We start from the raw sequence: 27,886 nt of genomic DNA, 5'->3' as shown, positions 1-27,886 counted from the left end.
AGTTGATTCTGTTTCTAATCCCAGTCAAGACTTACTTCAGGGTGAGTGGGCCTTAAAGTTCAATTACTAAGCCGTTGATTATTGCCAAGACATGAGTGTATTTATTTATTTATTTATTTATTTATTTATTTATTTATTTATTTTTATTAACTTGAGTATTTCTTACTTACATTTCGAATGTTATTCCCTTTCCCGGTTTCCGGGCAAACATCCCCCTAATCCCTCCCCCTCCCCTTCTTTATGGGTATTCCCCTCCCCATCCTCCCCCCATTGCCGCCCTCCCCCCAACAATCACATTCACTGGGGGTTCAGTCTTAGCAGGACCAAGGGCTTCCCCTTCCACTGGTGCTCTTACTAGGATATGCATTGCTACCTATGGGGTCAGAGTCCAGGGTCAGTCCATGTATTTAGGTAGTGGCTTAGTCCCTGGAAGCTCTGGTTGCTTGGCATTGTTGTACATATGGGGTCTCGAGCCCCTTCAAGCTCTTCCAGTTCTTTCTCTGATTCCTTCAACGGGGGTCCTATTCTCAGTTCAGTGGTTTGCTGCTGGCTTTCGCCTCTGTATTTGCTGTATTCTGGCTGTGTCTCTCAGGAGCGATCTACATCCGGCTCCTGTCGGCCTGCACTTCTTTGCTTCATCCATCTTGTCTAATTGGGTGGCTGTATATGTATGGGCCACATGTGGGGCAGGCTCTGAATGGGTGTTCCTTCAGTCTCTGTTTTAATCTTTGCCTCTCTCTTCCCTGCCAAGGGTATTCTTTTTCCTCATTTAAAGAAGGAGTGAAGCATTCACATTTTGATCATCCGTCTTGAGTTTCATGTGTTCTATGCATCTAGGGTAATTCAAGCATTTGGGCTAATAGCCATGAGTGTCTTTATTGCACCTTAAGGGATACCCTGCCATGCTGGTCATTGTTGTAGCTCATAGACATTGCAGTTGGATAGAACTGTTGATGCTTCCTCCCTCGGTAGTTTACTTAGTACTTCCTGGTATTGTGTAAGTTAAACTGTAAGAAGAAGTTTTTAGGTTAGATCCAATACAGCCCAGTCCTGTATTCTAGGAGTGCAGTGTTTTCCTCACAACTTTTCCTGCAAACCTTTATTTCTGAAAAGCGACAAGAACTTACCTTCAGCCTCTTGATGTAACCAAGGGAAACGGCCATAGCTTATATTGTTTTGGGAGTCATTTGAACTACCCTGTCCAATAGCTCAAAAGGGGGTTTCTCATGCCTGATCATGGAATTTTTGTTAGGTAGTCTATGGCACTTGTGGGGAGCATTGTATGGTAAATATAAAATAATGTAATTCCTTGAGGCTTTATCAAACAACCTTGGAAGACATTTTTCATTCAAACTACCCCACCTAATTGGCAAGGGAAAGCTGGAATGATGCCAATAGCATGTGCACTAAAGACAAGAACAAGAATTTCACAAATGGGAGGCATTAAATGACTAATAAAGAACAAGAAAGAAGCTCAATCTTATTAGTAATGAAATAAATGCCAATTAAAACAGGGATCAACATCTTACAACAATTAGAATGCACAAACAAAGAGCAGACAACACATCTGTCTTAGACAATGTTCTACTGCTGTGAAGAAACACCATGGCCATGGCAACTTTTATAAAGGAAAGCATTTAATTTGCTTACATTCAAAGGTTTAGTCCATTATCACAATGGCAGGAAGCATGCTGGCATATTCGCAGACATGGCACTGGAGAGGTAGCTATAAGTTCTACATCTGTGTCAGCAGGCATCAGGAAGAGTCATTAGGTCTAGCTTGAGCATTTGAAACTCCAAAGCCCACCTCCAATGACACACTTCCTCCAACAAGGCCACACCTACTCCAACAAGACCACACCCTCTCCAACAAGGCCACACCTATTTCAGTAAGGCTACACTTACTCCAGTAAGGCCATACTGTCAAGTATGTCATAATCTGTCAAGTAGTACCACCAGGCATTGAAATAGATGAGTCTGGGGTGGGGCATTTCTATTCAAACCACCATAACATCCATTATTCAGGATGAATGTGTATTCAGCAAAACACTTCTACACCTAGGGTGAGGAGGAGCTTTGTGCAGTCTTTGAAGAACAGCCTACCAGCACCTGACAAAGTTGAATGTATGCACATCTCATGACTCCATTGTTCTCATAAGCACACACCGTTTGGCACTGGTCCAGACTGTTGGATGGCTATTTCCTGAAACTCCATGGAGATTTCTCCCAAGGGGCTGCATTAAAGTCTAGATCTCAAGTATTCAGATACAACCTTTGCTGAAGTTGCTCAGCATAGAACCCTGTGTTGTATAAAAGCATCTTTTGGGTTCCATTCCCATCTTCCTTTCTTATTACCTTATCCTATAAAACCAAATACTTTTCTTCTCTCTCTTTCAAGTGCATTGTCTTCAAATGGGAGAACCTTTGAAGAATACAACAGAGAGGAAATGAAATATATTTCTTGTCCTATTTTTTTAAGAGTCTGTGCCTGGCAGAGAGTGCTTCTGTGTTCACAGTCTTGCAAATTTTTCTGCTAAGTGAATGAATTAGAACCCAAATAAGATATTTTTGGTTCTTATTATCTTCTGAGTTTATAATTAATACAACTTTATTTTTGAAATTTATATTATCGAAAGGTGCATCACTTTAGAGAACAGCACACTCACCCAATGGGCTTAGTAGCTTCATAATGAGACTTCTTAGAATTACCTTGCTCTTATGAAGACAGCACAGGGGTGCTATCTATGAACCATGAGGTGTGTTCTCACCAGACACTTTGATCTTGGTCTTCTAAGTCTCCAGAGCTGACAGGGATATTGTTGTGTTACTTTAAGCTGTTTATTTTGTTGTAGCAGCTCAGACAGACTAAGACAAGAATTGAGGGCCATTCTGAAGTCTTAGGAGAGAGAGAGATGATGATGAAAGTTCACTCAGTGACAGGGGTAGGCAGAGTGATAGTATGTCATCCAGCACTCCCCTGAGCCATCACTATGGGATATAAATCCTTTGGATATGCTACATGCACAAATAGAGCACTAAATGCTGCCTAGTCTTGGAAATCCATAACACAAGGGCTTCAGGACTAAAACTTGCAACACAGACTGCTTAGTTTTCAAACATGAAGGATCATGGGAGTTGTTCTTTTCTTCCTGTTTCCCACCCTCCGTTTCCCTCCTCCTGCTTAATATTCCCTATGGATAAGAGGCACTAAGATTATATATTTTGGTGAGACTTTAGAAAAATGATTCTATCTACATAGCCAGTGAGAAGTGGGTCTCATATCCATTTTTTGATCATGACCTCATGATTTATGAGGAGGCATAAATCAACAATTTTGTGACATCACCAAAGAGAGCGTGTCATAAGGTCTTCCTAACAGATGCTCCATGTCACCAATTAATCTGGATGATCTCATTACACCTAATGACAATGAACGGATGGCATTTGATTGTCATAATTTTACCAGTAAAAATGAAGATCTCAGTAACACAAATGGTCCCTTTGCCTACAGCTTTAGAATCTTCAACATGCTTCCGTGATAATTTATTTTAGTTAATTGTTACCTTCTGTCATTCTGGTGACATTTTGCACACTCTTCATTGTGATTATTGACATTGTACCATTAAATCATAGGCAAAACTTTCCAAAAGTGCACGGTGTTCATCTCACTTACACATAAGCTTCTCGAGTATTCAGCTCGTCTAGAAACAGGAGTGCACAGAGAGCCTGGCTCAATGTGAAATCAAAGAAACTGAAGATGGAGCCAAATGAGTTTCACCTCTGTAACAGAAAGCTAAAAGCGGCGAGTCTCTTGCATGTGGTGTAGCACGCCAGGCCCTTTCGTTTCATATGGACATTTATTCTGGAGGTATTATCTCTCTTTAGTAAAATGTGGAATGTGAGACATTAAATTTCCCCTTTTCACTTATCCTGTGAGATTGCCTTTGAAGGGTAAAAAGATACTTTATGAAGGATGTCCATTGGACCAAGGGTATTATACTTCTTGACTAGGCAATAGTGATCTTAGCAAGAGATACTCCAACCACCTTCCTGCTGGTCACTGGCTGAATGAGGAGTCACTGGCAGTTTTCCTTCTCAGCAGTGTTGTGATTTAAAGGGTTTCTAGATCCTGGTTATATTTAGTATTCTTCAAGCAGTTGAGATCAGCAACACCTAGCTAGCTGTGTTAATCTTGGCTGTATTGAGAGGTATTTGGGAGACTAATAAAGGATGCTTCTGGGTGTATCCATGAGAGCATTTCCAGAAATGATCTTTGGGTGGACAGAAACCAACAGCACAAGCTGGCAGCCTAGGTGGACCAAGAGGTGGGAGAAGAAATCTTCTAGCTTGCATAAACCCCATATTTCATGCAAGTGTGCCCATTGGTGGTTCCTTGCTCAACTGTAGATATCAAACTCTGTAGGACAAGTGGATCGTGCTACCAGACAGAAAAACTGAAAAAGTTGAGTGAGCTCAAACACTGAGAATCTCAGAATATAGAATGGTAGGAGTGGAGCCATTCCCTGCCTACTTCTACATGCTCTGGAACACCTATCTGAGACATCCCACTGAGAAGACCATGATAGTCATATAAAATCTTAGACCTCTCCATGATAATGAGGTACCTAGATAGGACCAAAAGGTTCAGCCAATCAGCTTCTCTTCCTAAGCATTCCTTTCTGCAAAAACTATTTAATTCCTGGTTGACCCTGAGTAAGGTATATACATTCACATCCACCATCAAATAAGGCAGTTTGAATAAGGACCATTTCTTCATTAAGGATTTGGGGAGCAGAAAGCAAGAGGGGGGAGCAGGAGGTGAGGGAGGCCTTCATCATAAATGGTCTTTGTCTAAATCTCTTAGAGAAGGCTTTTTCTCTTCCAGCCCCTCAGTACTCTTGGCATCCACTCAGAACCAACCCCAGTTCCTGTCCTGTCTGGAGCTCTGCCTTTTCTTTACTGCCTGGTGCATGGACACCCTGAGGGGTATCGTGGACAGCCAGCAGCGCCTGGGTACACAAGAGACTGGGAACTACAGAAGTAATCTACCACATTCCGGACAAACACCGACTGTGAACCCCTATTATGAACTTCATTTTGCCTCCCCAGAGTGCAACAGCATTGGAGGCGCTCCAGGTACCCCAGTGGTGAGACAGTCTGGCTAGTCATGACATTTTCAACATGGAGTCTGCCATTCTAGGGAAGTTTTAGGTCTTAAGTCTCAGACTGGAGCTATATTATTGGTCTGCCTCTTGGATTGGGTAGTTACTATGTTCTATGTTCTTCCTCCTTTTCCTCTTCCTCTTCCTCCTCTTCAGCTTGAAGACAGATTTTAGACAAACCAGCCTCCAATTGATAAGCTAATCCTCGATATATTTTTTTGTCTGTCTGGATCCATCCATCCATCCATCCATCCATCCATCCATCCATCCATCCATCTTGGTTTCTGTTCTCAACCTTGACTAACACAAGCCCATTGTTCAAATGAAGTTGTGCATAGATATCAAAATCTGAAATGGCCTTAGCAGGGTCGTCCAAGTCTCCTATTTTCAGCTTCTCCTTGACCTTGGCAGTGGTGGCTCCCATACCTTTTTATAACTGTAGAATAAAGCCATTAATCTGACTGTAAAAGATGGCTAAGAGCCAATAGTTTTAAAGTGTCATTAAATACCAGATTCACTATATATAACACATTGACTTTTACCAGATATGGCTTATTATTATAGCATATTATAGGTTATATTGTATATAACATATAGATTATAGATTATTTCCACAGGCTTTAACCAGATAAAAAGTGAATGCAGGTTTTAAGTTTTTACTAAATATTGATAAGATAGAGACTCTTACTAGACTATGTGCTATTAGGAGAACCTCAGGTTCAGGGTAAGTGTAGAACATGAGTGAATGAAGGCTCCCTTCACCAGATGCTCATAAGTGTGCCACCTTTGTCCAGGGACTCTAGGCAGTACCCTCTGCAGTCTGGTAGCTGTCTGAGTGGAGCTTTGTATATATGGGGGATGATTTGGTTCCCTGGACAGGATCCCAAAACACAAGGGTTTGCAGGTTCTTGGCCTAAGTTTCAGCCTAATATTCCAGGTAACTATTGAAATGAATCTACAAAACCTTCTCTTTTCCTGAAGCAAGAGAGAAATGGGGGACGGAGGAGACAAAACACAATGATAAGTTAATGGATCAGGCTAGTCACATTCTGGAATCCAGTCTGTTGCCTGTGAGATATCTGTTCACATATTTTTGAGTTGGCTCAGAGCCTCTCCTTCCTCCCCCCCTGCATCAAGAAAAACTGACAGTTTCCTCTTTCTTCTGGGAGCCATTATGCCTCCGCCCACACAAACCCAGAGGAGAACCCCTGTCTGGAGGTGCGGTCACGTGGCCAGCAGATAAGCTCTGATCCTTGACACAGGCTTAGGTGTTGATCCCATCTGAGCCAAGGCTTGGTGAGTTACTATTAGGAGAAAGCCTTTTCTAAATGCTCCGGCTCCACAGTTCTCAGGGAAAGCAGGGAGGATTTGACTGAATACTTCTGGAATCTTTTTCTTCTCTTTCTTCATTAACCATTGAGATGAAACAGTTTCCGGTCTCTCATTCTGCTCCAGGCAGAAAAAAAAAGCCAATTTGTCTTTATGTATTAATGAATTTGCCAATTCATTCATTCCCTGACTCATTCCCTCATTCTTCGATTGAATTACATGTCAGGCATTGTACAAAACCATGGAGAGTCAGAAACAAGCAAACAAATCTATATAGTGATTCTGTGGTCATATGAGTTAAGAAAAACCTAAGTGTATGTTGTATGTCTTTTTCTAAATAAAGAATTCAAAAGTTTAAAGCTTTTTCTTAGAAAAACCTGTTATGAAGGCTTTTGTGATAAAATTTAAAGTATAATAATGGATGGTAGTGGTGGGATGGGCAAAGGAGAGTAGGAAATCCTAGGGGACTAAAGGCTGCCGAATGCCATTTCAAGGGACACAAGAAACAGCAATGATTGTTCTGTGGTGGTTTTACTTGGTGCCCATGAGGAGTAAGAGGAATGCAGATCCTTTGGGAAGCAAGAAGCGAGAACAAACAACCTTTTGAGAAATCCGAAGGGAAATGCCTTAAAGGTGCTACTCAGTGAATGTGTAATAATCCAGAGAAGGCAAAGCAAGGCATTTTCCCCTCACCTCACCCCTTCATTAGCAGAGAGGATCATAGAGCTTATTCATAAATGGTATGCTTTCTAACAGTTTGAGTCAAGGCTAGAAAAGCTGCCTAGGTAGCATATGCCCATAGAAGCTAGGTAACATCAAAATAGTGTGACAGTTAGGGTTTCTATAGCTGTGATAAAGCACCAGGATCCAAAGTAATGTATCAAAGGTTACATCGGTCTGTGGGTATGGAGGGCTAAGAGTTCAGCACTGTCATGGTGAGGTAATGTGGCAGAAGACAGGCATGGTGTCCGGAGCTGCATCTGGGTGTTCACATCTCAAACTCAAACAGGAAGACCGAAAATGGTGCCAAGTCTTTAAACTTTCAAAACTGGACCTCAGTGACGTACTTCCTCCTCCCAAACCACATCACCTAAGCTTTCCAAGAAGGATCACTAATTAGAGACCAAGTATTTAAATGCCAGAGAAATGGCTGACATCTCATCCAAACCATCATAGTTATTATCTACCAATCCACCGTCTGTCTCCCCAACTTGAGATTCTTACAAATTAGGAACTTGGTTCTATTCACTAACAAGACCAATAATTCCAATGCTTTTTCAGTCCCCAAAGCACTGCTTGAGGCCTTCAGCCCTAATTTGATGACTCTTAATCTACCCCTCTCCCCCTGATCTAGAGAATGTCCCACGCTTTCTTTTTGACTATGGGCTGGATTCTGACTTTTATTTTCACTAGTAGAACGTAATGGAAGGAAGACTGTGTACTTTGAGTGTTTGAGTCTTAGAAGGTTTTTATCTTTGCCCTGGTGGAATCCTCAGGCTATGCTGGTGGGGAGACCATGTGGAGAGCATTGAGAATCAGAGCAGACGAGGGAAGAGAGGCTCTGTTATACATGGGGGTTTTGTGATTACTGGACAACTATGGATATGGAATGATCTGTTATCCCACAGGTTCCACTGGGCTACCGTAGCTAGTGCCACACAGAATAAACCTAGTTGTCCTTTCTAGTACTTACCATGATTGCAGAAAAGTGACCAAGAAGTCATTGTGTATATTTTTAAGTGGTCAGATCTAGAGTGATAAGTAACAGAAACTGACAACAGACAGGGAGCACACACAGCTGTATAGACATGAATGAATGCAATGTGAATGAATGCATGACTGACAGAGTGAATGAATTGTCCTTTCCAGGTTTCTGGTAGCAGAAACCGGGTCAATTGATGTGTACTTGGCACTGAGTTGAGTTGTCGAGCAGATGTAGCTGACATAAACACTTTATAACCAGTTTGTACTAGGCTGATAATATATATCAGTGCTCCTTAGTAGATTTCTGGGAAAATCCTTCCCATTTAGCAGATTGAAAAGCACAGTTATGAGGATATCAGGTAAGTTCTGTGGACAAAGAACACACAGGCTCTTGAGATATAGATGGGGGTTGGGTGATGAGATAGTTTTCTGGGGTTGTCACAGAAGACTTCAGAGGTGACTGCTTCTGAGAACCGAGGCTGTCCCTCAGCATAACCTGTCACAGAGAACATGGTCCAAGTGATAGCAAAAAGAAAAAAAAATAAAGGAAATCTCAAATAGGATAAGTTGGGAAGTTGGGAACCTTCATAGGATTACAAGCTGCTTCTGGGACAATTTGATTCGGTGGTTCTCACTGACAGTTCTAGGACTCCCATGTGACTCAGGTTCTGGGTTGGGTCACTTCATGGAAGAGATTGGTGAGGACTGAGTCTGGATGGACGTCTTGGCCTCTGAGGGCATGGGAAGTATTGGAGGAGTTTGAACAGAGATTTGATGTCATGGGGCCTGGCATTCAGATTTTAAATATTTGAAAGATGGGTGGAGCTTTCAAATCTGACTGTAACCCCATACAGTAGGCTGTGTCCTTGACAGCTTGCAGAAAGACAAGGGCATTTCTGTGGGAGAGCAGGTGTTCTCTCCCTGTTCATTTTCTATGGTGCTTAGAAATCCTCAAGGTGCTGGTGCTAATATCATTAATTTGTCCTTCAGGTGCTTCTATGAGTAACAGATTTTTGGGGTAGGATATTGGTTTTGTGATTGGTGCCAAAGATTCCTCACTTGACCACACTTTAGCGAGTAGCTATCCCGAAACTTCTAGGCAGTCTATATACTCTTTGTAAATTCTAGCTTTGGCAAAGAATCCTGCTAAGCCTATCTAATAAGAACTTTCACTTGTGCTCAATCAAGACCTCGCCCTCCTCTTCCCCAGGGGATGTCTGGTCACTCAGACCTGTCTTGACTAAGCATCCGGTTAGGTGGGATTGCCCAGGCTCCTCCATTGATATTCCTTAGTTATTTTTTATCCACTGATGTACCTTCTATTCCTTGGTATTATAGTTTCACGCTCTCAATGTATTCAGAGCAAGCTTCCTTTTTCTTTCATGCACTGCAGACTCTCTCTGTGGTTGTTACTACATTTATCATGAAGGTCTGGAGTAAAATCTTTTGTTACCAAGCATTTCTGAGTAATTTTCTTTTCAAAGTTATAAAATAAATTAATAGTGCTTCAATGCTCTATAAATACCTGTGTGGAATGAACATTAAAAAAATAGAATCTCCAAGAAAGGAGGAGGTTTCAGAGACAGTTTTAAAATGCATATGTGTTAGAAAATTGTGATTTCTTGTGCTATGTTTCTCAGATTACAAAACAAAATGGTAGGTGATGTCTGTGAGTGGGTTATCCCCTGCTCTGTGATGTCTATGAGTGAGCTAGCCTCTGCTCTGGGATGCAATAGACTTCAGAAACCTGAGAAAGTTCGTTTATTTCTTTGATTCCTGGGATTTATTACATTCTTAATCAGGTAGAAAGAACTGCAAGATATCTTCCAATTTCAAATGAAGGCAAAATTTATGAGCAGTCATTCGCACTGGCCCTCTCTTCTGGAGACCATTTCATTTAGAGTTGACATTTAGAGTTGGGATTGATTTATCCCCATAGTTCAGTGCCACACAGACAGGGGAGAGCAAAGGTGTGTGTGTGTGTGTGTGTGTGTGTGTGTGTGTGTGTGTGTGTGTGTGTGTAGTGTTTATTAGGCCAAGCTCAAGACTGATAGTATCTGAGAAAGCGTGGGCTCCGAGTGTCCTGTTCAGTCTTCCAACTGGCTGTACCAGAAGCAGTACCTGTCCAAAGCCAAGCCAAGCCCATCTAGAATATCTTTGAGAACACAAAACAGGAATTCAGTGATACAGAAAGACTTAAAGTTTGCATCCTCATCTCATTCCCACACAATCATGTCCCTCTAAACTCTCCCTAGAACTTTTTCTAACTGGAGCCACAACAGATTTTCTTTGCCTTTTTTTCCCACTTATTTTTAGTTTAGCTCAGTGTGTGTGTGTGTGTGTGTGTGTGTGTGTGTGTGTGTGTGTTAGAGGTCATCCTCAGATCCTGTTCAGGTACCAACTACTTTTTTCTTTGAAACAGGATCTCTCACTGGCCTGAAAGTCACTCATTACATCAGATTTCTATCTCAGTTGGGATTTATTGCTCAGAAGAGACACCATGACCATGGCAGCTTTTTATAAAGCATGACATTTTATTGGGGATGGCTTATATTTTAGAGATTTAGTCATTACTGTTATGGCGGGAAAAAATGGCAATATCCAGGCAGACATGGTGCTAGAGAAGTAGCTGAGAATTTTACATCTTGATCTGAAAGGAGAGACTGTGAGCCATATTGAGTATAGCTGGAGCATTGGGGCCCTCACAGTGACACACATTCTCCAGCAAAGCCTTACATACTTCAACAAGGCCACTCCTAATAGTGCAAGTGCCTATGGGCCAAGCATTCAAACTCATGAGTTCATGGGGTCATACATGTCAAACCACCACAGCTTCCTAGCCAATGAGCTTCAGTACTCGTCTTCACCAGTCTAGCACTGGGACCCAATATGTGCTTTCATACTTGGCTTTATACTTAGCTCCTTATCGTGCTGATCAAAATCATCTTCCTCCTCTTATCTGAACTGAACTAGACAAAGACAAGCTATGATTGAATTTAATTGTAATTCTTTCTCCTTCAATGGGAGGCCATGGGGATGATCAGAAAGGGTTCCGAGTTCTGAACTTCATGTGCTCACAGGTCCTCTGAGAATTCTGCCTTGACTATAAGGATAAGCTTGTAGAAGGATGAGAAGCTATAGATCAGAGAAAATTCATCACCACTGAGACTGTTCTTTACTAGGCAGAAGTTAGGCCAATCTGCTCCAGCAGAACCTTCCAGCTATCCTGCAGAACCAAGCTACTTGGTTGGCACTGAGGTGGGAAAGGTAACCAAGGACAGTGCTTCACCATCTTTTTGTGTTCGTGTTCTAGTGTGTGAGGACGTATGTACATGTACATGGAGAGAGGAGGTCAACCTTGAACATTGCCTTCTTTTTTGAGACAGAATCTTTCCATGAGACAGAGTCTTCTCACTACTGGGGACTGCATGCCACCACTCCTGACTTTTTAGGCTGGTGCTAGAGATCAAATTTTGGTTTTCATGAATGGAAGATAACCATTTATGTACTGAGCTCTTTAGCTTCCAATCCCGACTATTTTAAAGCTATCACAACTTAGGGCAAGGTCTAACTTCAATCTCATCTCATCTAAATGGAAATCTTTGATTCTTCAAACCCACTCAATTCTGCTTTCGGTAATTTTTATTAGATACCAGTCTTAATTTGTATCTTGCATTGTCCTCATTTTTCTCTTTTATAAAAAGGATTCCTATTGTTATTTTGCTATCTGATTTCTCCAAAATAACATCTTACTACACCACCAATGGTCATTACAAAGTCCTGGGGTCAGCATCTGTCTTAGGATGGGATGTGCACCCATCCTAAGACCTCACTGACTAAATAGTGTTGCTTTCTGGTTATAAATTCTGCTAATTGCTTGCCTGGGGAATGCTCTAGAAGGATAATACTAACCATTTTGCTGTCCTTTCTAATTGATGAGTGTTTTTGCAACCCTTGATGCCTAGCTTCTTCACCTCATTTCTTCCTGACAACTTCCAGGCAAGTTTCATTCATTGTAAACCTTAGGGAGCCCGTTTAATTTCCCAATTACTTTCCCCGTTAAGAACATTCTAGTTATCTGTATCTAACCCAAATTTTCCCTTCTGTAGTTTCAGACCATTTCTCTTTAGTCTACAGTCTGAAAGGAAGAGTATTTCCCCTGATTCATTTGTTTATGATCACAAAGCTAGCTGTTTATGTACAGTTTCTGCTTCCCATGGAGTCTCTGCTTTTGGTTATTTGGGAGAGTGAGATTTACCCATCTATTTATTCCCTGTACCTGAATTCTTCCTTTACAAACCTCTATGATCTTTCTAGGTGTTGTATTTAGGGATTTTTTTCTTTCCTGGTTGATGTACACTAATTGCTGTCATTTATGAAATGTTTATTCGGTATGTGAGTTATTGGGTAAACAAGGTTGGATACATTACATTTTGAGGTGGGTGCTCTTATTGACATTAGAATGTAAAGAAACTGAGTTTTAAAAGATTTGAGTATCATCACAAGCCCACCTCCCTGGGCAGTGGTAAGATTGCACTGGTCATTCACCAAAGTGATTGCATCTTTAGGGTGGAATCACCAGAGTTCAAGCCTGATCCTACTGTTGTCAGAGAGGTGAACATGTGATAACTCTTAAATTTTCTAATGACACTACTGCCTCATTTTGAGAGTCAAAGAAAAAAATCATGTATCTGTACTTGCTTAGCCTGGGCTTTTGTACTGGTCATTCATGGGTGAGGCTAGGATGGTTATAACTATCATAGCTAGCACTCAGGCTGGGGATTAGCTTATCTTGGGATTATTAGCAACACAGGACAAGATACCTGGATGTTCAGTTGGGGTCATAATAATGGAAGTTATATAAATGCTATGAACACTTTATCTTTTATTATGCTTGAATTCATCATCAAATTAGTCTCTTTAGAGACATGGTCATTATGTAGTCCTGTTTTGCCCGAAACTCTCTATGTAAACCAGATTGGCCTTGAACTCATAGAGGTCCACTTGCCTTTCCTTCCCCGAGTACTGAGATTAAGAGCATGTGCCAACATGCTCAGCACATTGCCTCTCTCTTACACTATATCCTCAATGCTGAGTGTGTTCTAGCATATAAGAGGTAATCAGGGAGAACTGGTGGAATGAGCAAATTATAATGACATTACAATATAATTTAGTTAGACAATGACCTCAAATGCAGAAAACCCATACATGGTTCATCCCACTTAATTCACTGTCTACATAGTCAACTTTCCACTTTGCCATTCCGGATGATTTATATCTTCTAAACTATACAAATGCCATTACCAGAAAATTAAAAGTAAGTGGTTATTGGAGAAATGTTCAAAGGACAATGAGTGCATGGGGAAATGTGTTTTGATAGACAGCTAGTAAGAAGCAGATGTGGCAATTACCTTCACTTTCTACTGGGTGCTTTAGATGTCACTGGATGAACTTAAGTTCTGGGACAGAGATTCACCAATTCAGGTAACATCCAAGGGTTCTGAAAATGCCGAGTAAATGGTTCTAGAAACTTACTGTATATTGTCTCTCAGTAATGAAAATGTTTTTGACATATTACTGGCTTCCAGAACTCTGCCTCACTCTGCGGGCATGTGGGGTCATGCTAGAAACCTACACTGATCTCTTCAAGTCAGTCCTCTTCGATGTGGAGAAAGAAAAGCACTCCTCCATTGTTGGTGGGTTTGCAAACTGGTAAAACCACTCTGGAAATCAGTCTGGAGGTTCCTCAGAAAATTGGACATTGCACTACCTGAGGACCCAGTTATACCTCTCTTGGGCATATACCCAAAAGATGCTTCAACATACAGAGGTGAATGCTAGCAGCAAACCATTGAACTGAGAACGGGTCCCCCATTGGAGGAATTAGAGAAAGGATTAAAAGAGCTGAAGGGGCTTGCAACCCCATAAGAACAACAGTGCTAACCAACCAGAGCTTGCAGGAACTAAACCACTGCCAAAGACTATACATGGACTGATCCATGGCACCAACAGCATATGTAGCAGAGGATGGCCTTGTTGGGCACTGGTGGAAGGATAAGCCTTTGGTCCTGCCCAGTGTAGGGGAATGTGGGGGGGCGGAGAAGGCAGGTGGTTGGGGAGGAGAACACCCTTATAGAAGAAGTGGAGGAGGATGGGATAGGGAGCTTATGTCCAGGAAACCGGGAAAGGGAATGGCATCTGAAATGTAAATAAAAAAAAATCCAAAAAAAAAAAAAAAAAAGAAGTCAGTCCTCTTCCTTAATGGAGAAGTACATCATTGGTTGTGATACACATGGATCCAACTAGGCTTAGTTAGCCAAAGAACTTCTGTTGTGTGACATCATTCTCTCGCACAAAGTTGATATCATATCATCATAACTCTGCTTTTTCTTTTCCAAACTTAGTGTCCAGAGAAAAACCCTTCAGGGAATATTATGATAGGCAAAAACTTCAGTGCTATTTGTGCAATCTGGGCTGATTAAAGGCAATGGGTATAGGTGTAATTATTTTGACTCATAATGGGTTGGAGATCTTTCCTTAGATCTATTATTGGGTCCAGTGTATGAAGTACATGTACTTCTCATTTTACAGCATCTGCTGGAGAGAATGTATGGTACAGGCACACAGGACCTATGGTCACTGACGAGCTGCATGACCTTGACAAGTCATTTCATTTTTCATACTCAAGATCACTGTCCTAGTTATCTTTGCATGACAACTGGACACAGCCTTGAGTCATCTGAGTCCACCAACTAGATCAGATTAGTCTGTGGACAAGTCTAAAGAGGACTTCCTGGGTTGTTAATTAAAGTAGGAGAGCCCAGACTCTTCTTCCTCCTAAGGATGATGTATGGCATCATTCCTCAAGGAAATAATCTTGGCCTGCATAAGAGATTTAGCTAAGTATGAGCCTTGTTATCAGCATTCCTTCACGGTTTCTACATCAAGTTACTGCCCTGACTTCACTCAATGATGGACTGTAATCTGTAAGCTGAAATAAGGCCTTTCTTCCCCTAAGCTGTTTTGGCCAGAGTTTTTTTTATCATAGCAACAGAAAGCCAACATAGACATTAGACATAGAAAGTACTACATAGACATTAGACAGTGTGAATATTTGTACATATAATCATATATACATGCATATGATCTATAAACATACATATAATATATGTGTTTATTAGTTACCTCAGATTCACAATGTCCACAATGTTACTGCTCCTGTTGCTAGGACAGTGCCTGATACATAGCAAGTGTTAGGCAAGCCTGCTAGCTCACTAGTTATTAGTAGAGCCAAACTGGGAGGAGTGGTTTCCCAAGGGAAGGAGCTTGGGTTGTCACCTCAACTGTCTATGTCATTTCATTGCAAGATTTGTGGTGTGGCCAAATGTCTTTGTCTTTTAGCTCAGCTCCCTGCTAATGGAACCTACTGACACTGCTCATATTTGAATTCAGAAGGATCCAATAGGCATCTGAGCCATGGATCTAGGGCATTGCCAATCTTTCTGGCCAAAGCCAGGCTTGGTATGTTAGGGGTGAACTTGTGTAGGAAACCAAGTAACTTTTTCATCTTTCATGTCAATGTAACTTTGGACTCAGGAATGCAACCCAGGCTACACACAGTGTGCAGTTCTTCAGGATGACAAATTGAAACAGTGTCAAAGCTCTCTTTCTTCTTGTCCCTGGATGAAAGATAAAGATTAACCACACCATAAGCAAACAGCCTGATTTCCTTACTTGTGCTTGATTAGAAACTGAATTTAGGATTACCCATAATCCAACTGTAGACTCAAGGCAGTTTTAGTCCTTGTCAGCAACACTGACAAGGTTAATCAATATGCACACAGTGTGATACTCTGATTGATAGGGACATCTAGTGGACTCCAGTTCTATTGTCCCAAAGAATGAGAGGTCTTGTGAGTGAGTCCCTAGGTCTCTTGAAAAATACATGCAACAGTGACACCTTGGCTTATAAAATCTTTCGTGGTCCCTGTTGCTGTCAGGATACAATTTGAAGTCCCTTTTGAGGACCTGTAAGAATTCTTTTTTGTATTATGGTGCCTCACTACACAGTACTATCTAAATTAACTGAAATTTAAAGTTTAACTAAATTGGAAAGTTGAGTTTCTCAAGTGCACTGACCTCAGTTCTAGCTATGAAATAACCTCATTGCTTCTGGGAGCATGGAGAACACATCATTGTCATAGGCCAATTGGTTAGTCCAACCCTGCCTGCTCATGTGTTTATCAGAGTACAGACACTGCCTCTGGGATCATCTTTCCCATTTTCCCCAGTGCATAGCTCTTTCTCACCGTCATTCACATTTCCCTCTTTGCCTCTCCAAGTCCTTACGTTGCAGGTTAAGCTACTTTCTCTGATCATTACCTCCAATCAAAATTCTTTGTCTCAACTAGTTCCTCTTCTATCAGACTCATCTATTTTCTCATTTAAGGATTTTCATGGATACAGCCATGACCCTTGACTCTAAGTGGTAAGCTCACAAATGCAGTCAGACTTTAAATAACCCCAATGTTCAACATATCCGAGGTTTTCCATCAATAGCTGTTGAATAAATGAATGTTTGATTGGACAAGTCCTTCTATGTGATACCTCCCAATGATACATTTTTGAAGTGTTCAGACAGAAGGGACAAAGACTGATTTTCTCATTCCATCCCCCATTGTCCTCTGAAATGACAACTTTGAAATTCTGGTTTCTTTAAAGAAAAAAATCCCATAAAAACATTATAAGAAAGTGTTTTTGTTTTAATCCTAGGTTTAGGGATATGTGCTGCTTCATATTGTCCATAGCAGCTGAATATGATTTGCCTCATGCTCTAGAAGAGGCGTAGTTTTGCCAGCTGCAGATAGTGTCTGTGACTGTGTGGCATTCGGAATTCTGGAAACTCTGCAGAGGGTGTATAAATGCTAGGACTCCGCCCCCCTCCAAGGTGACTGTTGGTTGTTCAGGGGGGTTGGTTGTGGTTTGTTAGGAGTTGTGCTCAAAAATGAAACAGGAAGGAAGAAATAAGATACAGGTCTCTCTCTCTCTCTCTCTCTCTCTCTCTCTCTCTCTCTCTCTCTCTCTCCTCTCTCTCCTCCCCTCTCCTCTCTCTCCCTCCCTCCCTCTCTCTCCTATGTTTATTTCTATGTTTCTTTCTCTTCTACCTAGTGATAATGGATGAAACTGGGGGAAGGGGAGATAAAAGATGAGAAAAAGAAGAATCCACAAAGTAGCAAAAACCAGCTACAATCCCCTTTCTATTGCTCTCTTGAGAGTCACCTTTAGAGAGTCCTTTGAGATTTGTTCTTCCAGATTATCCTTTCAAAGTCTGTTTTAGTGGCATGTTTGAGCCATAACTGCATCATCAGTCTATGCATTCTTTTTTTGGGGGGGGGAGGAAGATAAGTTGGCAGAGTAACTAGACTTTCTTGTCCATGGTCTATAGTTTGCCGATGTTTCACTATAATAATTGGAAAGGCAAACTGTGCTATTTTCCATGTATATATGTAACTAATATGTCCACTTTATAAATCAATTATCCTTGATAATTACTGTTGGTTCTGTGGTTTATAACCAAACACTAGTCACAGTCACAAACCGAATAAGACATAATTTCTTGTTGTTCAAAGGGGATGACCAACTCTAATCAGCAGTAAATTCAATCAAAACTTACTGACATGAATTACTGAAATCATATGAGAGTTTGTAAAAATGGGATAATTACACTCATCTTGCAAGTTTCAGGTGTTCTAAAAACTTTGAGATGTGAGCCTGTCAAAGAAAATGCCCCAAAACTGATCTAACTTGAGGCCTAAGCCATGAAAGGGAGACCATGTCTAAGTTGTCTGGATGGCCAGGTCCAGGAAACAAAAGCTGGATGGCTCAGCAGCCTAGGACTAAACACAACTGGGAAAAAATGAAAAAGAAACAAAGTTAATAAAATGATTCCTAAGGATATCCTCTTATACTCACAGAACGGTGCATTGCTCAGCCATCATTAGAGAAGCTTCCTCCGGCAGCTGATGGAGCAGATTCAGAGACACACACCCAAACATTAAGTGGATGTTGGGAAACCCAGTGAAGAAGAAAGGGAAGATTGTAGGAGCCAGAGGGGTCAAGGATACCAGGAGAACATCATCTACAGAATCAACTAATGAAGGCTCCTAGGGGCAGACACTGAAGTGGCAACCACAGAATCTGCATGGGACTGCCCTTTTCCCTCTGCAAATCTGTTATAGTTGTGGGGCTTTGGTTTGCTGGACTTCAAACAGTGCGAACAGGGCTCTCTCCGACTCTTTTGCCTGCTCTCGGGACCCTTTCCTCCTACCAGGTTGGTTTGTCCAGCCTTGATATGAAGGTTTGTCCCTAGTCTAATAGCATTTTGTTATGCTGTTTTCAGTTGACATCACTGGGGGCCCTGTTCTTTCCTTAAGGGAAATAGAAGTGCAGTGAATCTGGGAGAAAATGGATGGATTGTATGGAGATAAATTTTAAAAAGGGGGAAAAAAAGAACAGAAAAAATGAAGTCTCTATATTTGCCTCATCTGTTGTAGTATATGTGGAAAGATAATCTGCATAGATAAATAATCTTCCCCCTAATAGTTTTAAAAATGGCAATTAGGTTATCTTTTGTGTATATGTTTAGCTCAGGGTAAGGCTAAGGAGGTTTTATGTGGGTCGCTGAAGCAGGAGAGGGCATGACACAAAGTGGACATTCAGGGTTAATTCATTCTTTTAAAACCCACTTTACCTATATATTGTTTACTTACTTATTTTTGAGACAAACTGGCTTTGAACTCGTTATGTAGCCTACAGGCGGATTTGCATGCCAGACCTTCCAGTTGTGGAATTGCAGGCATGCACCACAGACCTGGCTTTCCTTTTATTGTTAAAGGCAAACTCATTGGTGATTAAAATGGACACTGAGCAGATATGGAGATCTATAATCCTAGTTGGGAGACTGAGACAGGAGAATCGGAAGTTCAAGGGCCTGCCTAGACTACAAAGTGTGTTCACATCAAACCCGGGCAATTTAAAGATATCCAGTCTCAAAGTGAAAACTAAAAATTGGTCTTGGAATGCAGCTTCCTAACTATTCTGCTCAGAACTGTGTGCTGTTCCAGGTTCCTCTTCCATTGAATATATCCTCAGGGATTAGCCTTCTAGTTCATTCCAAGGGCCACAAGAGCAAAACTGCTTTGTACTATGACACCGTGATGCCATAAGAAATATATATTTGATCTCTGGCCCTGGTTCCCAACTGACAGGTCTTGAAATCTGTCTTCACAGTGATAAGAATATTCTACAATTAATGGGAGGGTTGTGTTTGGGACCTCCCGGTTGGCTTCTGGAGGGGATCTGCTCTCACTCAGTAAATACATAAGTAAGGAGTACATACTTTCAGTCCTGCCTTCTTTCCAATCTCTAGGAATGAGAGAGGGACAGGATGAGTCTCTCACCAGTAGACAATGATGTAGTTGATAGTGTCTGTGTAATAGCACCTTCAGAAATATCTAAAAAACTGGGTTCAGAATGTTCCTGCAGGGCATTGGGGCTGGAGACCAAAGGGAAGCTTGGGACTTTCCCAATGGCCCTTCCAGATGCATATTCTTATCAGGTGGTCTTTTCTACTGCTTCCAAATTTCTACTTGTGTTGTCTGTTGGGTATTTTAATGATCAACCAAGGTTTAGAGCCAATGACCCAGACCTCAGTCTGGGAGTTTCTTGTTCCTGTTTCTGTACTGTTCCCTCTGCTAAAGAAGACTACGGAAGTGTTCTCTCTCAATCCATGGAGCCATATGTGATTTATGACAATAACCAAATGACCTTTCAGTTAGAGCAGGGCTCCTCAAATGTGAAGATGCATAGAAGTCACCTGTCCTGTTCTATATGGGTGTACAATACAATGCATCTTTCTACAAAAAGTTCCCATTATTTCTGACCATTTCTTTATAAGTATCCAGCCTGAGTAACAGCCTCATCTACATGACAGTTCTGGAAGTTGACCTCCTATTTCTTCCTCATAGCATATTTGTCTCGAGGTTTCTTGCACATCATTTTCTCTTTTTCCCATGCACTCTGAGAAGGTGTCATAAACATGATGTTTTCATGTTCCCTTTATGATGTGTCTATATCTTTACCTCTATTACCAGGTACCACAAAAGAAAGTCTTTCACAAGAACTCTCAACAGGAAAGTCATCAAGGAACAACACAGACTGAGCTTCAGGTTGTTTCTATTGCTTTGATCCACAAATCTAAACATTCTACTAACTGGAATCAGCTCTTATGGGAAGTTGGAGAACTTCTTACAGGGCCTTAAGATCAAATCTAAAACAGTTAAATGATTTTGCTCAGCATTTTCCTCTCTGTGCAGATGTGGAATTTAGGCTATGGCTGTTGGTTTCTCATTCTCATGATTATGCACTCCTGAATCATCTAACTGTCCTCATCCTGTATGTCACAGAGGTGGTAGAAAGACTGAGGTTTGTTGAGGAAAAGACCTCAGCGCTGGGTGTCTTTGATGGTTTCCTGGGTGAGTGGGAGGCTAGAGTTTCTTTAGGGAGGCCAGTGCACGCCTTGCACTGGTTCTTTGGTGGGAGTGAGCCACTTTCTGTCTGATTCCTGGATTTCTCTCAACACCAAAACTCTTGTTTCTCTTGTTTTCTGGATTCCAAAGATAACTGGGACAAAGGATGGATACAACAGATACAAAATCACTCTATTCAAGTGTAGATAGTACTTCCCTTTGATATTTGTCCAAGCAAAACCAGATCTCGTTCAAGGTCCTTGCTCGGCCATTTGGAAGAAATCCACTCACTGTGCTTGGACGGGCCTGTACTGCGGCTCCTCCAGGCTTCATACACTGTGACACAAGAGAGGAGTCTATAAGCAGTCAGTCTTGCATCACATCTATTCTCATGGATCAAGCTTGTCACAGGCTGCTCTGTCACCCTTCACCCAGCATCGCTGCTCTAGCAGGCCTAGAGACAGACCACAGCCCAACAGCTTCCTAAGAAGATCAATGCTGTGCTTTGGACTCCTGTACTCACAGTGCTGAATCCAAGGTCTTGTCTGGAGGTAATGTCTGACAATGGATCTTCCACTCCTGGTGAATCTCTTAGGACACTGTTCTCTCCTTGTGGAAGTAGATATTTGTCTAAACTTTTGACCTTGTAGCATAGCATCGCCATATACAAAGTTCACCATAAAGGGAGTTAAACATTGCAAACAAAAATATAAAGTTATAAATAAAGTTACAATTTGGAGTTGGGCTGCATGCATGACTTTCATTGGCCAAATTCATGTGCAACACGCAGGCTGTAGGCTGGATTCAACCTGTTTGAGGCATCTAGCTGTCTAGGAATGGTCTAACTTTCTCCCGTTCTTCTCTGCCCTTTCCCTTATAGATGTGGCTTATAGATAAAGGGAAGGGAGGCTAGATAATCTGTGAGCACCTATGGTCAGTCTCATTTATGCTGTGAGAAGCTATGGAGAAGTATAGCCCATGTTCTGAAGATGACACAGAAGAAAAACAAAGTATGCCAATAATGATTTTTTCAGTAGTTGTACACTCAAGCAATATTTTAGCTATTAACCTTGGACTAAATATACATATGAAAATTAGCTTTATCTATCCCAGTACACTCTATCAAGTGTTCACTAGAAACTTTAAAATTCATGCTTGGTTCATACTCTATATCTGCTGAGTGGGATGTTTTCTGCCCAGTATTTCCTGTTGGTCTTTGAGTAAAATCCAGGCTAGGAAGGAAAGTAGAGTGGGCCAAGAGCAGCTTACAACTACCCATCAGCCCCATCACACATGGACATCAGGGCTCTCTGTGTCCTGTCTCTGGCCCCCAGGAGCCTGGATATCCTGACCAGGAAGTTGTGTAGAAGTCATCTCTTGAATGTTGGAGGAGGGAAGAGGAGGCGTTCCTCCCAATCTATCTCTTGTGTTTAGTGTTGAGAACAGGACCAATAAGATGTGAGTTTATGTCTTCTCTTACTCTTGATCTTCTTTTCAAGTTCACAGATAAAGAAGTTAAAACCCAGAGAGGGCAATTGTTCCCCAAAGATAGAGTGACTTACAAGAAGGAGAAGCATCCTGGTTTCCCCAGTACTCAGCAGTGTCCACCTGGTCTTCCAAAGAGAGGTGGAAACAGGAGGCAGGCAGGAAGCAATGTGCCAAATGGATGGGGCCGTCATTCCACCCTGGCTTTTCTGCATGTTTGCTGGAGTGATTACGATTTATGGCCAATGATGTGAGTTCAACCTCATCCCTCTTTCATTCTTAAATGATGGTGACTTACATTTCTGCTGCCTTTCCATCTTCAGTTATTTATATTTAAACTATTCTAGGGGGCTGTGAGATCGCTCACAGCGGGTAGCAGGTAAGTGTGCTCCCTGACAAACCTGGCAGTCCAAGCACAATCTCTGGAATCCATATGGTAGAAGAAGGGACCAATTCCTGCAAGTTGTCCTCCAATCTTCACATACACATTATAACACACACACACACACACACACACACACACACACACACACACACACACTAATAATAAAAAGGAAAAGGCTATTTCAGTGATGTTTTCCTTTATATGTTTAATTCATTACAGTTATTTTCCATGTTTTCCACCCTGGTAAGACAAGGCAAGCTAGCAAAAAGGGAGCAAAGAGCACCAGTCACATTCCTGTGCTGTCACATCACCTCTGCCCTCCATGAAAGAGCTCCCCAAGGGGAGACTAGGCACTGGGCCTCTGTCAAAGCACCAGCTGCACTCTGCTGTGGGAGCCGCCCCTCTACAGGAAGGTGCATGCCTTTCCTTTAATCAAACACAGACCAGCTAGTGAAAAGGTTCCGAGAGCCTTCAGGGAGTGGAGAGATGCTGAGAGACATGAGATCCAGCTCAATTCCGTGTGAGCTCCCCTTACAGAGCTGGTTTCTTCGGCCTGCTTCCTCAGCTGAGGGAATCACCCTGTGTTTCTACATTAGCAACTCTAAAAGGAGGTTCGTATTTTTCACTAGACTTTTCTGAACGCTGGAGTCTAGCTTTCTCCTTGGGTTTATCTGTAAGGGACAATAGAGGTTTTGCAATTAGTCCAGGGTGCCTGGGCTGCAGGGAGTCAAACTCAAGGAATGATCCAGCTCACCTCAGTGGCCCCCACAGTGCAATACAGTCCAGGAGGGCCAAGGAGAAAAGCTGAGTTTTGAACCCTCTTTGGTGCTTGCTGGAGTGAAGAACACAAACAGAACAGTTCATTTAGAGAGATGGCTCTCTCTGTATCAGTCCATTCACTGTCAGCACACCTTCAAAGAGAATTATGGCCAAGGCTGAGTAAGCCTGATGATATTCCGACAGGCCTTAGTTAGCACACGGTCATGATTGCTTATTATATGTTATTTTTATTTACTTATTTTATGTGTCTGTTCATGTGTGCAGAGGTACATGAGTGTGTGCACATATATGTGTGTGTATACATGTGGAGGCCAGAGGACAAGCTCAGATATCATTCTACTTTAAGTGCTATTTACCTTGTTTTGTGAAATGGACTTTCACTGGCCTGGAGCCTGCTGGTTAGGCTAGGCTGGCCACCAGTAAGCTCCAAGGATCTACCTGGCTCAGTCTCCCCAGTAGAGATTCTAAGGGTATGCACCTCTTCCTACCCCCATCAGTCCTGGGATTAGAACTCAGGTATGCACATTTGCACAACAAGCACTTTATGAACTGAGCTATCTCCCTGCCCTACCCTGTCTCAACTTGTGAGAAACTTCCTTGTGCCATTAACATTGCTTATGAGTGTTTTCTCTTTAGAGAGATCTTTTATGGGTTGCTGACCTAGCATTGCTTTGTTGAGACTGGATGCTAGCCAGCCAGGACAGGCCTCTTGCTTAACTGTAAAGAACATGTTCTGTGGAATATCTGCCCTTCAATAAAGCAAGAATTGTGTTTCAGATGATGTTCTTTTTTTTTTAACGTGTAAAATTTGCCTGGGGTTGATTTTTGGAAGTCGGGAATGGAGAAAGCATTATTACCATGCTCTGGAGAGAAAGAATTTTAAAATCTGAGTGTGGGAGGGAAGGGAGCCAAAGGGAAAAAACAAAAGAGAAAAGTCTGTTAGCATCTCAGCAGGGGGTGAGGCAAAGCAGGGAAAATGCCACAGAGCTGGAGTGGCCAAAGGGCATGTCACACACAAAAAATGTTGTAATGTACAATTTAAGATGGTTTGTATTTTCATTGATGGTCAACTAACCCTCCATTTTCTCAGAGTCCCCTCCAAATACACAAGACAGCCCTTCATCCTGTGCACATCCCTGAGTCCCCAGAGAGCTGTTTCTGGTGCCCTTGTAGTTTTATTGGAGGCAAGGGAAGGCTTGAGTTGTCCCTCTGCATCAAGATGATACAGACTGGGTTCAACAGAAGCAGGACCTTAGAGACAGAGAGGGCCACAGGATGCAACTGGCTCCCAATTTTTAAAAATATTGGTAAAAATTTCTGGTGTAAAATCCGGGACAAGAAAATGCATCTAAAAACGAAGGTGGACAGAACATAAGGTGTCATTACACCCCAAGATGGTCTGCTGGCCTCGACAGGCACATGCACAGGTGTATGTGTACCTGTACACAATCATGCAATAAAACAAAACAAGATTCTAGATTCACCAAGATTCTAGACTCTGGAGGAACCCAGCAGAAATTCCTAGTTACCTGGTTATATGTGATTGGACAAAGTTTCATCCCCCACGCCTTTCTCCTCACCTCTCCAGCTCTCTCTCTCTCTTTCATCTTGTCTGAATACAGAAATTCACACTTGATGTGAATGAGAAAATGCACATGAGTATATGAATCATGCTATATGAAGATGGAAAATTTTACACGAGCCCTTTCGAAGGAGTTTTTCCTGGTAAAGAGGGTGAGCTAGGGAATAGAGGGGTGGAGTGGGCCACATGTTCTCCATTTGATGAAACAACTACTCCATTGTCCATTGCTCATTTTTAGAGCAGTAAATCTCTATATAGGAGATACAGCACTATATGTTAGTATGAAAGATTCAGTCATTTGTGTGTGTGTGTGTGTGTGTGTGTGTGTGTTGTAATTCTGCAGAATAAATTGTTCACTCCCAGACCACAGTCAAAGAAGTTCATAGAGGCTTCATCCCAGGATTAGCTATGAGAATCTTGCAACAATTCTATCTATCACACCATCTGCCAGGAGTGACTCAATGTCTTTCTTGCTCATAAAAATTATTTTCCGCAATCGTTCCTTCACATTCATTTCTGTTAACCCCTGGGCTTTCCCAGCATTCAAGCTTTAGAAAGGCATTGCAATCTTTATGGACAAGTTAGCATCTGATCTGACCATATGTATTTCAGACTTTCTTGACTGTGCTTCATGATCGGGTATCCACAGAGGACTTCTGCTAAAATACTACCTTCGTGGCCACAGTAGATTTATAGTTTACTTTTAAAATAACTCACTTGACATGTAATAGGCAGTTTTAAAGCCACATTAGATTGAAGCCCTGTAGGTTCTAGCTTTTGTGAACATGCTGGCACACCAGCCCATAGCTTCTCTAGCTCTTAAGAGGAACAGTTTTGCTATTGTGTTGCCTGTTGGTACTGTCTTCATGGCATATAGAAAAATAAACCAGAAATTTGTGCTAGGGATAATCTGTTAATGAACTCATTGCTATACAGAGACTAGGGGAACAGTATGTGCACAGGTGCAGAGCCTTGGAATTTGTAACATGTCTGTCATTTTCAGCAAGAGAGGCAAGAAACAAAATTATTTTTTTTATTAACTTGAGTATTTCTTATATACATTTCGAGTGTTATTCCCTTTCCCGGTATCCGGGCAAACATCCCCCTCCCCCCTCCCCTTCCTTATGGGTGTTCCCCTCCCAACCCTCCCCCCATTGCCGCCCTCCCCCCCAGTCTAGTTCACTGGGGGTTCAGTCTTAGCAGGACCCAGGGCTTCCCCTTCCACTGGTGCTCTTACTAGGATATTCATTGCTACCTATGAGGTCAGAGTCCAGGGTCAGTCCATGTATAGTCTTTAGGTAGTGGCTTAGTCCCTGGAAGCTCTGGTTGCTTGGCATTGTTGTACATATGGGGTCTCCAGCCCCTTCAAGCTCTTCCAGGTCTTTCTCTGATTCCTTCAACGGGGGTCCTATTCTCAGTTCAGTGGTTTGCTGCTGGCATTCGCCTCTGTATTTGCTGTATTCTGGCTGTGTCTCTCAGGAACGATCTACATCCGGCTCCTGTCGGTCTGCACTTCTTTGCTTCATCCATCTTGTCTAATTGGGTGGCTGTATATGTATGGGCCACATGTGGGGCAGGCTCTGAATGGGTGTTCCTTCAGTCTCTGTTTTAATCTTTGCCTCTCTTTTCCCTGCCAAGGGTATTCTTTTTCCTCATTTAAAGAAGGAGTGAAGCATTCACATTTTGGTCATCCGTCTTGAGTTTCCTTTGTTCTAGGGATCTAGGGTAATTCAAGCATTTGGGCTAATAGCCACTTATCAATGAGTGCATACCATGTATGTCTTTGTGTGATTGGGTTAGCTCACTCAGGATGATATTTTCCAGTTCCAACCATTTGCCTACGAATTTCATAAACTCGTTGTTTTTGATAGCTGAGTAATATTCCATTGTGTAGATGTACCGCATTTTCTGTATCCATTCCTCTGTTGAAGGGCATCTGGGTTCTTTCCAGCTTCTGGCTATTATAAATAAGGCTGCGATGAACATAGTGGAGCACGTGTCTTTTTTATATGTTGGGGCCTCTTTTGGGTATATGCCCAAGAGAGGTATAGCTGGATCCTCAGGCAGTTCAATGTCCAATTTTCTGAGGATCCTCCAGACTGATTTCCAGAATGGTTTTACCAGTCTGCAATCCCACCAACACTGGAGGAGTGTTCCTCTTTCTCCACATCCTGGCCAGCATCTGCTGTCACCTGAGTTTTTGATCTTAGCCATTCTCACTGGTGTGAGGTGAAATCTCAGGGTTGTTTTGATTTGCATTTCCCTTATGACTAAAGATGTTGAACATTTCTTTAGGTGTTTCTCAGCCATTCGGCATTCCTCAGCTGTGAATTCTTTGTTTAGCTCTGAACCCCATTTTTAATAGGGTTATTTGTTTCCCTGCGGTCTAACTTCTTGAGTTCTTTGTATATTTTGGATATAAGGCCTCTATCTGTTGTAGGATTGGTAAAGATCTTTTCCCAATCTGTTGGTTGCCGTTTTGTCCTAACCACAGTGTCCTTTGCCTTACAGAAGCTTTGCAGTTTTATGAGATCCCATTTGTCGATTCTTGATCTTAGAGCGTAAGCCATTGGTGTTTTGTTCAGGAAATTTTTTCCAGTGCCCATGTGTTCCAGATGCTTCCCTAGTTTTTCTTCTATTAGTTTGAGTGTGTCTGGTTTGATGTGGAGGTCCTTGATCCACTTGGACTTAAGCTTTGTACAGGGTGATAAGCATGGATCGATCTGCATTCTTCTACATGCTGACCTCCAGTTGAACCAGCACCATTTGCTGAAAATGCTATCTTTTTTCCATTGGATGGTTTTGGCTCCTTTGTCAAAAATCAAGTGACCATAGGTGTGTGGGTTCATTTCTGGGTCTTCAATTCTATTCCATTGGTCTATCTGTCTGTCTCTGTACCAATACCATGCAGTTTTTATCACTATTGCTCTGT

General features: G+C 41.9%; 1 protein-coding gene across 10 annotated transcripts in view; it reads left to right on the top strand.

The window, feature by feature from the left end:
* Positions 1-27,886, top strand: part of Rac1l (Rac family small GTPase 1 like) — a 91,138-nt gene that overhangs the window by 24,806 nt on the left and 38,446 nt on the right. For 2 of the 10 annotated variants that reach the window (XR_015637466.1, XR_015637461.1), the window contains exon 1: positions 4,886-5,136. The exons of 4 other annotated variants lie outside the window; for them this stretch is intronic. Coding sequence is in view for 1 of the 6 variants with exons in the window: in XM_087584683.1 (XP_087440809.1) it covers positions 18,397-18,525; positions 22,222-22,457 (365 nt within the window). In the remaining 5 variants the exon portion in view is untranslated. Of the gene's footprint in view, positions 1-4,885; positions 5,137-18,169; positions 18,526-22,221; positions 22,458-22,969; positions 23,204-27,886 lie in introns of those variants that run through there. 4 more of the 10 variants (XR_015637467.1, XR_015637462.1, XM_087584683.1 and 1 more) reach the window with 3 other exon arrangements.

This window comes from Rattus norvegicus, chromosome 14 (genome assembly GCF_021556685.1).
Source record: "Rattus norvegicus strain SHRSP/BbbUtx chromosome 14, alternate assembly SHRSP_T2T, whole genome shotgun sequence".
Taxonomy (NCBI): domain Eukaryota; kingdom Metazoa; phylum Chordata; class Mammalia; order Rodentia; family Muridae; genus Rattus; species Rattus norvegicus.
Note: the sequence above shows the minus strand (reverse complement) of the source record. Positions and strands in the feature narration are given on the sequence as shown.